At 45.6% G+C, this 11,813-nt stretch overlaps 2 protein-coding genes across 9 annotated transcripts in view; one reads left to right on the forward strand and one right to left on the reverse strand.

The window, feature by feature from the left end:
- Positions 1-828, reverse strand: part of WDR27 (WD repeat domain 27) — a 225,735-nt gene extending 224,907 nt beyond the window's left edge. For 2 of the 6 annotated variants that reach the window (XM_075924675.1, XM_075924672.1), the window contains exon 1: positions 552-827. The gene's annotated coding sequence lies outside the window, so the exon portion shown is untranslated. The other 4 variants (XM_075924678.1, XM_075924674.1, XM_075924676.1 and 1 more) reach the window with 3 other exon arrangements.
- Positions 276-11,536, forward strand: C3H6orf120 (chromosome 3 C6orf120 homolog). 3 transcript variants are annotated; one of them, XM_006121976.4, is made up of 2 exons: positions 276-294; positions 9,836-11,536. In XM_006121976.4, the coding sequence occupies exon 2, from the start codon at positions 9,889-9,891 to the stop codon at positions 10,444-10,446; it is 558 nt and encodes a 185-aa protein (XP_006122038.1). In that variant the 5' UTR covers positions 276-294; positions 9,836-9,888; the 3' UTR covers positions 10,447-11,536. The 3 variants fall into 3 exon arrangements, with proteins under 3 accessions (XP_006122038.1, XP_075780801.1, XP_006122040.1); XM_075924686.1 differs by lacking the exon at positions 276-294 and adding an exon at positions 5,286-5,629; XM_006121978.4 differs by lacking the exon at positions 276-294 and adding an exon at positions 5,658-6,096.
- Positions 11,537-11,813: the final 277 nt, after the last annotated feature.

Consider the following 11,813-nt stretch of genomic DNA (forward strand, 5'->3'; position numbering starts at 1 on the left):
GTAGCTTATTTCTGGTTAAGCCCTGCTATGTAGGCATGTATATTATTTATCATGAGTAAGAAAATGTAATAAACCAGATTTTTGGGTGGTGGGCAGACTGGGCACCCCACTGGTCCGGATTATCCACTGGTCCTGCACCCAAAAGGCTGAGACCAGAGTCTGGGAGAATATTTTTTTCAAATTATTATAATTTTCTTCTTGGAAACGATTGGCTGGCTTCTGCCCCTCCCCCTTTCCACGCAACAGCGGGACACGAGTCCGCCTCAAACTCCAGGGAACTTTCTGCGGGGAGAGGTGAGTCTCGCCGATGCCACCACTGGGCTCCCCGCAGCGCGTGGGGCTCACCCGCGGGCCCCGACTGAAAGGGGCGCAGCAGGTGCCCGCTGCCGCCAACCGGGACAGCGCGGACCGAGCGCTGCTTGGGGCTGAACGGTTTCATATCCGGGGCAGCCCGGCTCCGCCTTTCCCTCCCTCGTCGCCCGCCCGGGCCCAGGCTCCCTCACGCAGCCCAGTGCGCACAGCAGCGGGGGGGCACGCGGCTACCTACTGACGTTTAACGTTGATTCTAACGTCCGAGTCCCGCAGCGCGTGACTGTGCGCGCAGCTCGCACCGCCGGCGGGGCGGGGAGCGACGGAAGCCAAACCCGGCACCGACGGGCGTCTCTGTTTCCATGGAGACGAGAGAGCACGTGGTCAAGCCACGTGAGTCAATCGGTCCCCGCTGTGTTCCGCCCTGGGTCTGGGCGGCCAGTCAGCAAGAGATGTTTGTGACGTCACAGGTGGGTAGTGCTCGTGCCTTACCACCGTCCCTGCCTCCCGTCGGTCTTCCCTGCATCCCTACGCCCCTTGCTCGCTGCGGGGAACGCCCCGTTTCTCAGGTAGCAGAACTGTTCTGCCTTGTCTCTGCCCCTGCAGTAAGGGTGGTAACTAACAAGTCATTTACTAGTGGAGTAGTCTGTGGAATCATCCTTCGCTTGACTAGTGGATAGGCACATTTCAAAGGAGGAATGCGGGATTCTGTGTGCAGCCCAGGGCCAGCGGGAAGTCCTGCTAACTCCAGGTTCCCAAGGGCGCTTACCCTTCAAAATGCACAAGAGTCCCCCCTCCCTCCCCCCCCCCCCGGGGGATATCCCGCTGGTCCTGGGTTGCATGCCAGGTGCCAACTTTGAAATGTACAAGAGTCCCCAGTGGTAGCTCTTGTGCATTTCAAAGCGGAAGTGCTCTCAGGGAGCCTGGGATCATCAGGGGAACTCAGATTCTCTGGCTGACCCCAGGCTTCATGCAGCCCTGCCATTTTGAAATGCCACACTAGAGCCCAGGATCAGCTGGGGACTCCCCAGCTGACTCCGGGTTCTTAGGAAATGCTGCTGGGAGCCCGGATCAGGTAGGGAGTCCCCGACCCTGGGCACCATGCAGAGTTGCCATTTTGAAACACCACAGCAGCATTTCAAAGGGGCAGTGCTGCACAGGGCTGGGGTATGGACTCCATGTAATATTGCCACTTTGAAGTACCCTCTCTTTCCCCCCTTTGCTGCCTCTATCCCAAGGGGGAGGGGGGAATCAACTAGTCCACTCAACTATCCGATAAGCATTTGCTTATCAGATAGTCCTTAACATCCCTGCACAGGGGTGACACACGGTCAAGTCTGGGGTAGAGGGAACTGTGATGGCGGCGCCACCTGCCCTTCGATGGGGATGGAAAGAAGCAGGAGGGTCAGCCCTATAGCTGCAGGCATACACACAGCCAATCGCTGCCAGACAATGCATAGTCCACATACAGCCACCCACAGTGCACAGGCATGCACACCACAGACCTGCTCTGGCTGCCCTTTGTTGGGCACTCACCAAGCTCCCAGATTTTGAACTCATTGGAGCCATGTGATCTTTGTGCCATTTAGTCTGGGTATGTTCCTCTCATTGTCTCTTCCTTTGGCCTTCACCTTAAGACCAGTCTCGAACCCCACAAGATTCCCCAGTAGCTTAATTGTGCCTTTACCAACATCCCAGCCTTGAGAGTGCTGCTCTGAGTCACAGTTTGCCCTTCAGGAACATATGATAGATGAGACAAATGTAGCCCACTGTCCAGCTGGCTTCAACAGCAATTGTGAGAACTACAAGTTTGGACTCAGAGGTGGAAGTAAGGCAATGCACCTCAGTGTACAGCTCCAGTGAGAAAGAACTGGCTGGCATTGGGGTGCTCTGCTGCAGGAGAAGGCATGAGACACTTCCAGCTGTATTCCCAGTGCTCTGCTGCTGGCTGGCACAGTAAGCAGCAAGCAGCCAGGCAAGTTAAAGGGGCTGGTTGGGGTCACGCTGTAGGAGGTCCTGGTGGGGTGTCTGCATCCCAGATTCTGGTGCCCCTCTCTTGCTGTGCTGGCTGGATGCCGAACAGCACAGGAACAGCAGCAGTGTAGTCTAAGAATCTGTCCACAACCTGATAACCTAGCCGTGACTAAGAATTCTCCAGCCCCCAGGCCAGCCCCGAGCTCCTCCACCAGTCTGGGAGTGCCTCCAGCCCTGAGCCCCTCACGCAACATAGCATCATTTAGCAAGGGCAAGAGGGGTCCCTCCAAGAATCATTTGCTCTTCTTCCCCTTCCCTTCACTATCAGGTAGTGAAAGGAAAGCACTGGGCAGTGAGGGGAGGGGGCAGAGGAGTAAGTGACACAAGCTGTGTACTTTCCTCTTGCTCTCTAATAGTAACAGGAATTTTACATAGATTTGCAAACATCCCAAGTAGCAGGATGTACCCCAAATAAGGGCATGTTAGGTATCTTACACAACTTTTAGTCAATTGTAGATATTATTAGAACGACCAAGTTGAGTATAAATATAGGTGTAGGAAGGCTAATCAGTAGGAGGGACTGGACAAGGTATTCCAATATACAGTTGACTTCCGATAATCCAGAACCTTTGGACCAAGGTGGTGCCAGATTATCATATATGCCGAACTATCAGGAGGTGCTATAAGCTGGTTATATACTGTGTATGTACTGGTTATATACTGTGTATATATATATATATATATATACAGTATATACTGTTTATAAAGTGTTTTAACCCTTTTTATTGTAGCACAAGCACTGTCCAGCATCACACAATGCCAGTGGCAGACTGACTCGGTCCTGTCCAGTTTCACTCAGTTCAGCTGCTGCCATTGCTGCCTTGTAACTTGTTTTTTACCAAAGCTCACTCACTAGGCTCTTGCTATTTTGATACTGGTCTATCGGAAGTCCCATATAATTGGATGCTGGACTATTGCAGTTTTACTGTACCTTGCTTGAAGCAACTAGAAGCTGGACCTGTTCATTCTGGCACATGCATTGCGAACACCTCTACATGTGGGGAAAGAACGAGGCCACTACCTCCTATCCAGCAATTATAAGGATGCTTATGGTTGAACTACGTATGATTTATAGAAATAAGTACATGTATATCTATATCCTTAAAGTTGTGTATTTTGCTAGGTGTGGATGTTCCTATATTGTCTGTGCTAAAACTACCCCCATTTAGTGGAACAGATATATGTAAGTCTGTATTGTTTCTTTTTACTTATTTATGTATAATCAAGTTAGAGGTAGAGCTTGTCCTTTGTGTCTTCTGGCTCCTTTTGTATCTGATATCTTGAACACACAACAGCTGGGAACCCTGTGTCCAGACCAAAAGGTAAACTGGAAGGATTATATTGAGCCCATGAGTCATACATATAACTGCACCCAGCATGTGTCCACTGGGTTTTCCCCATTTTAAAAAATATTTGGCTGGCACTGAATGTAATCTGGTTCTGGGTTTCCCCGACTCAGGAGATCAGGTGGTGGAGGTGGAAGAGTATATCTCCCCTTTGATTCTGGTGAACAGAGGTGAAAGTAAGGTGGTGTACCACTGTGGTAAAAGTCAGATGGGGTGCTCTGCTGAAAGAAGAAAAATGGCCACAGTTAGCTGCTTGATGAGAGGAGTAAAGACCAGGGCTTTGACTAGTGCTGCTGTGGAGCACTGTGCAGCAGGACGCTCTTGGAAACATTTAAATTGGTGGTGACATGATATTCAGTTTGAGAAGTTTTTGACTAAGAAAAGAGATGGGGTGACCCTTTTAATAAGTGGAGGCAAGGACATTCCCCCAAGGTCCAGGATGCTTCAACAGCAGTCGTGGAAACTACAAGTTGTGGACTACAACCTGTGGTATGTTGGGAGAACTTTATGATTCCTGCCAGGATGTACCCTCTGCTCTCCCAGCACTGACTGAGCTGGGAGAGCATAACAAACAAGCATAAAGGAAGCAGCTGGATTGTATTCCTGTTCTGTGTTCTTTACAGAATAAAGTCTGTTCCTGGTGGTTTATCTGAGTGGGTCTAGTCTGAGGTGAATACACACTGACACACAACAGAGCCTCAGGCCCAATTTCCCCTTATAAAAAGTCACCAGGGAGGTTTTCCCTATCTTGAACAACCTCATACTGGGCTAGTGAACAGGAATTAAGGCTATTCAAATAAGACACAGACTTTGTAGAAAGTTTGTTAAATTCAGCATTCATTTCTTTAGCCTCCACAAGAGATACACAGATCAATGCAAAATGAGATACACCTGTATTTGGTTCCCAGCCATCATTCCCTCATCATTTCTTGAAATTTAGATCACTCAGGTATCTCCCCAGTCCCTCTCCTAAATCTCAAATCAATCTTCTCTTTCTGTTCAGGTCTGAAAGAGCAAACCTGGTAATTTTACAATCCCCTTTCTGTCCTCTTATTCTCCTGGTAAGCCTCCCTCCCCAAACAGGTGATTAAGTTCTGCTATCAGGTGGTCTACTGTTTGGTGACAACTTATCTGGAGTTCATACTCAAAACTGCTTTTACCTAGGTTGCAGCAAGCGTTTTGTTCTAGGGGAAGGCTTATTGCATTATTAATGACCCTTTATGACTGGCCCACTCAGAAGGACAAAGATGGGTGAGCTAATATTTGCTGTTGAACCATTTTTTGTTCCTGAGAAAAGCTTTACATAGAGCTCTTCTTCAGGTGTGGAAAAACTAAAGACGTGTCTGCACTCCAATCTCAAGCCAAGCAGGCTGATTTACAAAAGCCATCACTGCAGTGGCTACTGGTCACACTATCGCCCTTCTGTTGCTGGTGCGCCTCGTCATGAGAAGTGCCTCCAACAATTGAAGAGGGGCAGTTTGGGGGTGTCTAAGAGCTCGGGCACTCAGCTCTGCACAGCTCCCCATTAGGAGCACAGCCGTACCCCGGGCATGTCGCCTCGCTAGGAGTGGCTGGGGAGCTGCGCAGGGCTTCTCTTCCCCAGCGGGGTGATCCGTGCGCGGGGTCCGGTCAGCTGCTGCGCTTCCAGCAGGGTCGGCTGCACACGCCTGCGGGAAGCCCCAGGGGCGGGCGATACGGCCCTCCCTGGCACCCCCGCCCCCGTGTAGCCTCCTGCACTTCCGGTCTCTAGCGGGAGGGGGGCAGCTGCCCGGCACGGTGGCCCCGCGTCCGGTTGCCATGGGGACGCCTGGAGGCGGGTCAACGCCGCGCCGCCGCCGCCTCCCTTGGCCACAGAGTCTCTCGCGATAGCTGGAGGCCCGCGCCCCGCTTGGCCTGGCTCGGTCTCGGCGGCGGGGCGGGTGGAGCTGCGCGGCCTGGGGGTGAGCGCGGGGCCGGGGTCCCAGGGCGGGAGGCAGGTGCCGGGAGCGCGGGGCCGGGGCGCGCCGCTGACACCTGCCCCGGCTCAGGCAGCGAGCGGGGCCGGGCCCGGAGCCTGGCTTGCGGGCGGGAGGCTGAGCCCGCCGCTCTGTGGCAGGGCGAGGCCCGCGGGCTCCGCGGTGATGTCTGGAGCGAAGCGCCTTTCCGGGGCCCTGCGCGGCGTGTGCCCGTAGCCCGGCACGAGGGCCTGTGGTGGTCAGCGCTTCCGCCGCCCCCGCGGGGCCACCCAGAAAGCAGGTTCTCCCGCTCGCCAAGCCGTTTTGTTCCTGGCATTGTCCTTGTCTCATTCGGCCCGGCCTTACCCCTCCGCAGATGTAGCTTTTTATACCGCCCGGTGAACCTCGCTTCCTTGGGCTTCTGACACTCCGTCCTTTCCTGCCTCTCCTAGGCTGCCGCCTACTTCTTCAGGGTAAAGCCCACTCCTCCTACCCCACTGTGGGCTGTGTCCAGACGAAAATTTTTCCGGAAAATCAGCCGCTTTTCAGGAAAAACTTGCCAGCTGTCTACATTGGCCGCTTGAATTTCCGCAAAAGCACTGACTTCCTATGGTAAGAAATCAGTGCTTTTTGCGGCAATACTATGCTGCTCCAGTTCGGGCAAAAGTCCCTTTTGCGCAACACTTTTGCGCAAAAGGGCCAGTGTAGACAGCCGAGATTTGTTTTCTGCAAAAACGCCCCGATCGCAAAAATGGCGAGTGGGGCTTTTTTGCGGAAAAGCGTGTCGATTGGCCACAGATGCTTTTCCGCAAAAAGTGCTTTTGCGGAAAAGCATCCGTGCCAATCTAGATGCTCTTTTCCGAAAATGCTTTTACCGGAAAACTTTTACGTTAAAAGCATTTCCGGAAAATCATGCCAGTCTAGATGTAGCCTGTGTTTTCTTTTCCTCTGCCCTCCTATTAGCGACCTCCTCGCACTGCCTCAGTTCTTCCCATGGTTTCATAAAATGTTCATTTACTTTTCCATCTCTTGTTTCTTCTTATGAATATCCCACTGTTGCCTCAAATTAAAATGGATAAGGTACTCAGAGCATGAACTCTCTCTCAAACAATCTGTCCTTTATCACTTCACAAATTCACTTAAATCCCTCCAGTTTTGTATCATCTGCAAACTTTGTAAGTGTATTGTCTATGCCATTATTATCTAGAACTGATCCCTAAGGGACCCCACTCAATATCCTTTTTCAGTTTAAAGTGTCTTAGGCTGTGTCTACATTGGCATTATTTTGCACAAAAACATGCTGCCCGTCTACGCTGGTGGGGAGTTCTTGCGCAAGAACACTGACGTTCTAATGTGTGAAATCAGTGCTTCTTGTGCAAGAACTATGATGCTCCCACTCAGGAATAAGCCCTCTTGCGCAACTGTTCTTGTGCAAGAGGCCAGTGTAGATAGGCAACGTGAATTTCTTGTGCAAGAAAGTCCGATGACTAAAATGGCCATCAGAGCTTTCTTGCGCAAGAGAGCGTCTACACTGGCATGGATGCTTTTACACAAAAGCGCATCTTTTTCGCAAAAGCACATGCTAGTGTAGACGCTCTCTTGCGCAAATACTTGAATGCAAAAACTCTTGCGTTAGAGTATTTGCGCAAAATCTTGCCAATATAGACGTAGCCTTAATGTTTAATTTTGAAGCTAGCTGAAATTTACACAAAAGTTTGACTGAAATCTCATGAAGGGAGGGATTGTGTTCTGTAGGAGTGGAGAGTACCTAGTTCGTTTTGGAAGCAACTATAATGCAACTAACTGATTACATTAATATTCAGTGATAACTTTTGTAGTGTTTTTTAATGGAGGTGATAAAGTCTATATCCAGAGTAGTAGTTGAAACTTATTTTGACAGAGATATGACACTGATAGATTTAGAATACTTAATTTTTAAATGCAAAAACTTGTCATGTTAAACCAGGCATGATACTTGGAAATGAAACATTGCCTCTTTGCACATATTTCGTACATGGCTTTTTTGCATTCAGTATGACAGGATTTGTTATGGGAAACAGCTCTGAATATCACTTATGTATGCAAACTCAGCTTTTAAAGTAACAAAATTATAAATCAAAGAATACACTTAAGTTTATAAGGACCAATGATTTGAGTAGCGCTGTTAAGCAATTACATTTAATTGTATAATTAAAAATGTGCAATTAATAGCAGTTAAACAATAGAATGCTGTTTATTTTAAATATTTGGGATGTCTTCTACATTTTCCAATATATAGATTTTAGTTACAACACAGAATACAAAGTGTACCTTGTTCACATTTTTTTTTAATTACAAATATTTGCACTGTAAAACAAATTGTATTTTTCAATTCATCTTATATAAGAACTGTAGGGCATTCTATTTTCATGAAAGTTGAACCTACAAATTTAGATTTGTCCATTAAAAAAAAAAAACAACAACAATCCTGCATTCCCAAACAAAATAATGTAAAACTTTGGAGCCTACAAGTCCACTCAATCCTACTACTCATTCAAACAGTCATTCAAACAAGTTTGGTTACAATTTGCAGGAGATAATGCTGCCTGCTTCTTATTTGTCACCTGAAAGTGAGAGCAGGTGTCTGGATGGTACCATTGTAGCTGGCTTTGCAAGATGTTTACATAACAGATGCACTAAAGATTCAGATTCTCTCTTCCCCCTTCTGTCCCAGGCTCTCCCCCTTCCAGAGGTAGTGCTGGCCTGTGACCACATACCAAAATTAAGTTGCTCTCCTGAGCAAAAATTATTGCCCACCCCTGGGTAAAACATTATATTGAACCAGTTAACTGCTTAAACAAGAGTGAGTTGCCTGGGGTGTTCCATCCCCTCTCTCATTCTGGCCTGGTTGGTGTGCCCCCTGCCAACAGCATGCTGCTCAGGCCATGCCAAGTCCATTGCAGGCAGGGGCTGCTTTGGCTGGGTTGAAGCATCCCCACCTGTGGTGTGCTGCTCAAGCTGGGCCCACGGTGGGCCCTGCAGGGGGCTTCTCCAGCCTCCATGGTTAACCATAACTGGTAAACATCACCCTTAGTCATTCACATGCCTAGTTCCAGAAAACATGTGTCCAAGCTGATGGTTTCTGCTTGATAGTGATCCATAGCAGACAGATGCATGTTCTTTGTCATCTGAGTGATGCCACCAACAGAAGGTTGATTTTTTTCCTCTTTTGGTGGTTTGGGTTCTGTAATTTCTACATCATACTGTTGCTCTTTTAAGACTTATGAAAGCATGCTCCATACCTCTGATTTTGGGTGGCACTTCAGATTCTTAAACCTTGGGTCAAGTGCTCTTAGGAATCTCACATTGGTACTTTGTGTTTTGTTAAATCTGTTGTGAGTGCTCATAAAATGAACATGTGCTGTACCATCATTTGAGTGTGTTATAAAAGTGCCATGCTCTCACTTTTTGGTGTTATTTTAAGTAAGCAGGCAGCATTATCTCCAATCATTGTAAACAAACTTGTTTGTCCTAGGGGTGCGTCTACACAGCACCCTAAATTTGAACGAGACACAATTTGCACTACACAAATTGTATATCTTATTTAGAATCTATTTTGAAATAACGTATTTTGAAATTTGGAGTGTGTAAACAGCGTCAAATTTTGAAACAATGCGCTACTTCAAGCCATCCCTTAACTCTTGTACAACAAGATTTACTGGGATGGCAAAATAGCGTGCCTGTTATTTAAAAAAATAACCTTTGGTATCCTGAAATAGCCGTGCTGTACTGTAGATATACTCTTAGTGATTAGCATATGTAGGACTGAGTAGATCTGTAGGCTCTGAAGTTTTACGTTGCTGTTGAGTTCAGTTATGTAACCAAATCTACATTTGTAAATTATACTTTCACAATAGAAAGATTGCACTACAGTACTTGGAATTAAACATTTTTACAGAGCATATATTTGTAATCAAAGGTGAGCACTGTACACTTTGATTTTAATTAACACAATATAATATTGAAAATGTAAAACAAATTCACAAATATTTAATACCATTCAATTTGGTATTCTATTGCTTAAATGTAATTAATCATGATTTTTCTGAGTTAATTGTGTGCGTTAACTATGCTTAATCAAAAGCCCTTCTTTTGAAACAGAATTTGAAGTGATATCTTAAAGTATCCAAGTGTAGACCACATTGAAACATGAATTTTCTTTTATATTAACAGGATATTTACAACACATGATGTTGGAAGAGTTCCTCTTACAGCAAACATAAGTTATGGCAGCACATTGGAAGAAAATTATAGTAATCCTTCTAGCAGCTCAAGTATTGCTTATGGGTGATGGCTTTGAGGAAGAGGATGTACCTGATGAGTGGATTCTTCTTCATGTAGTCCAAGGCCAGATTGGAGCTGGAAACTATAGCTATTTGAAACTAAATCATGAGGGGAAGATAGTACTTCAGATGCAGAGTTTAAAAGGCGATGCCGATTTGTATGTATCTGATATAACCCTTCATCCCAGTTTTGATGAATACGAATTACAGTCTGTAACTTGTGGCCAAGATGTTGTTTATATACCAGCTCACTTCCGCCGCCCAGTAGGAATAGGAATATATGGTCATCCCTCTCACTTGGAGAGTGAGTTTGAAATGAAAGTATATTATGATAGAACAATTGCAGATTATCCATTTGGTGAGGCTTCCTACAATCCAGAAGAGATGGAGGCAAGCCAGAAGCACTCTCATTCAGCAGAAGATCAGTCTCAGGATGAGGATTCTATATTCTGGACTATACTCATTGGAATTCTGAAACTAATACTTGAAATTCTTTTTTAAAATAATCAGCTGGACATACACTGGACTGGAGTGCACTTATAGCCTATGACATTGAACATGAATGGCTTGCTGTGAGCTTTGGTACTTTTTTTTTTTAAAGTTACCTGAAGAGGTATTCAGGTTATCTTTTCTATGCTGAGGAGGGGAAAAGCAAAGCCATATTTAATTTTGTATAGGCACCCCACCCTCCCACCTGCCAGAGATAAAATGAACAGAAAGCACAGTATTTGTATAATTTTCTTTATAAATCAGGGTTAAAGTGAATGTACAATAAAGGGAACCTTATTAAAATGTCACTTTGAATAGGTGCATAAGAAAACGGACTTTGATAATTCATTGTATTTTCTATTAAAGTGACACTTAATTTTATACAAAGAAAAGTTGTAAAATCTGAAAGGTGCGATTTTAACAACCTCTCCCAATTTAAAATAAAGAACTAATTTTCTAATCTCTTTGCCATGTGAACAGATCTTTAGCAAGTGGCACTTAAAGCTGGCAACTGTTGGAATTTGAAAACAGTGTAGCAAAGACCAGGAAATATCAACATTTAAGGTGAATGGTGATTCTAGGTACCTAGTTAGAACCAATTTAAAGAAGCCTGACTTTTCAAAGGGCAGGTCCCCAGGGCTTTTTCAATCTGCTCTCTAAAGTATCAAGTTGGGAATTTAAACTGAGGCACCCAAAATCACTTTTTAAAATCATGACCTGAATGAAGTGTCATCTTTGCTTTCTCTATAGGAGACCGATCTTTCTAGTTGAGAAAGGATTATAATGAATCAGTGGTTCAGATACTTTTGTGTGTGTGTGTGTGTGTATATACACACACACACACACACACACACACACACACACACACTATAGTGTCACTAGTCATTAACTCAGTCTGCATTATCATAAGCAGGAAAAGATTCCTCTCACTACATGTATCCCATTTATTAAATTTAATCACAGTCTTAGTGCAACTGCCACAGAATCTATTCTTTATGATACTTGGTGCGTCTTTATGAAAATTACATGTAATTAACTCCTGAGGTGCAAAATATTTTCCAGTTAGACTTAAAGGAATCCTAATAAATGAGACTGGAATTTCTGGGAATGCATTGACATTTTTTGGATATTATTCCTGTAAGCTTTAAAGTCATGGATTTTTTTAAATTGAAGCAGCACTGATTACTTAGAAGGAATCTGTATGCTTTGCTTTGATTGAATCCTGAGGAATAAAACTGAGTGCTATGCAAATACCTAAACTTGTGTAATTTTCTCTCCATGTAGAATTTATTGCTATGAGGCATTGGCATATAAAAGTGTGTTACTGTAAACTGCCTCTGAGAAGACTTTGTGAAAAAGTTTCCCCTCTTAAATGGAAA

The sequence above is a fragment of the Pelodiscus sinensis genome, chromosome 3 (assembly GCF_049634645.1).
Source record: "Pelodiscus sinensis isolate JC-2024 chromosome 3, ASM4963464v1, whole genome shotgun sequence".
In the NCBI taxonomy this organism is placed as follows: Eukaryota; Metazoa; Chordata; order Testudines; family Trionychidae; genus Pelodiscus; species Pelodiscus sinensis.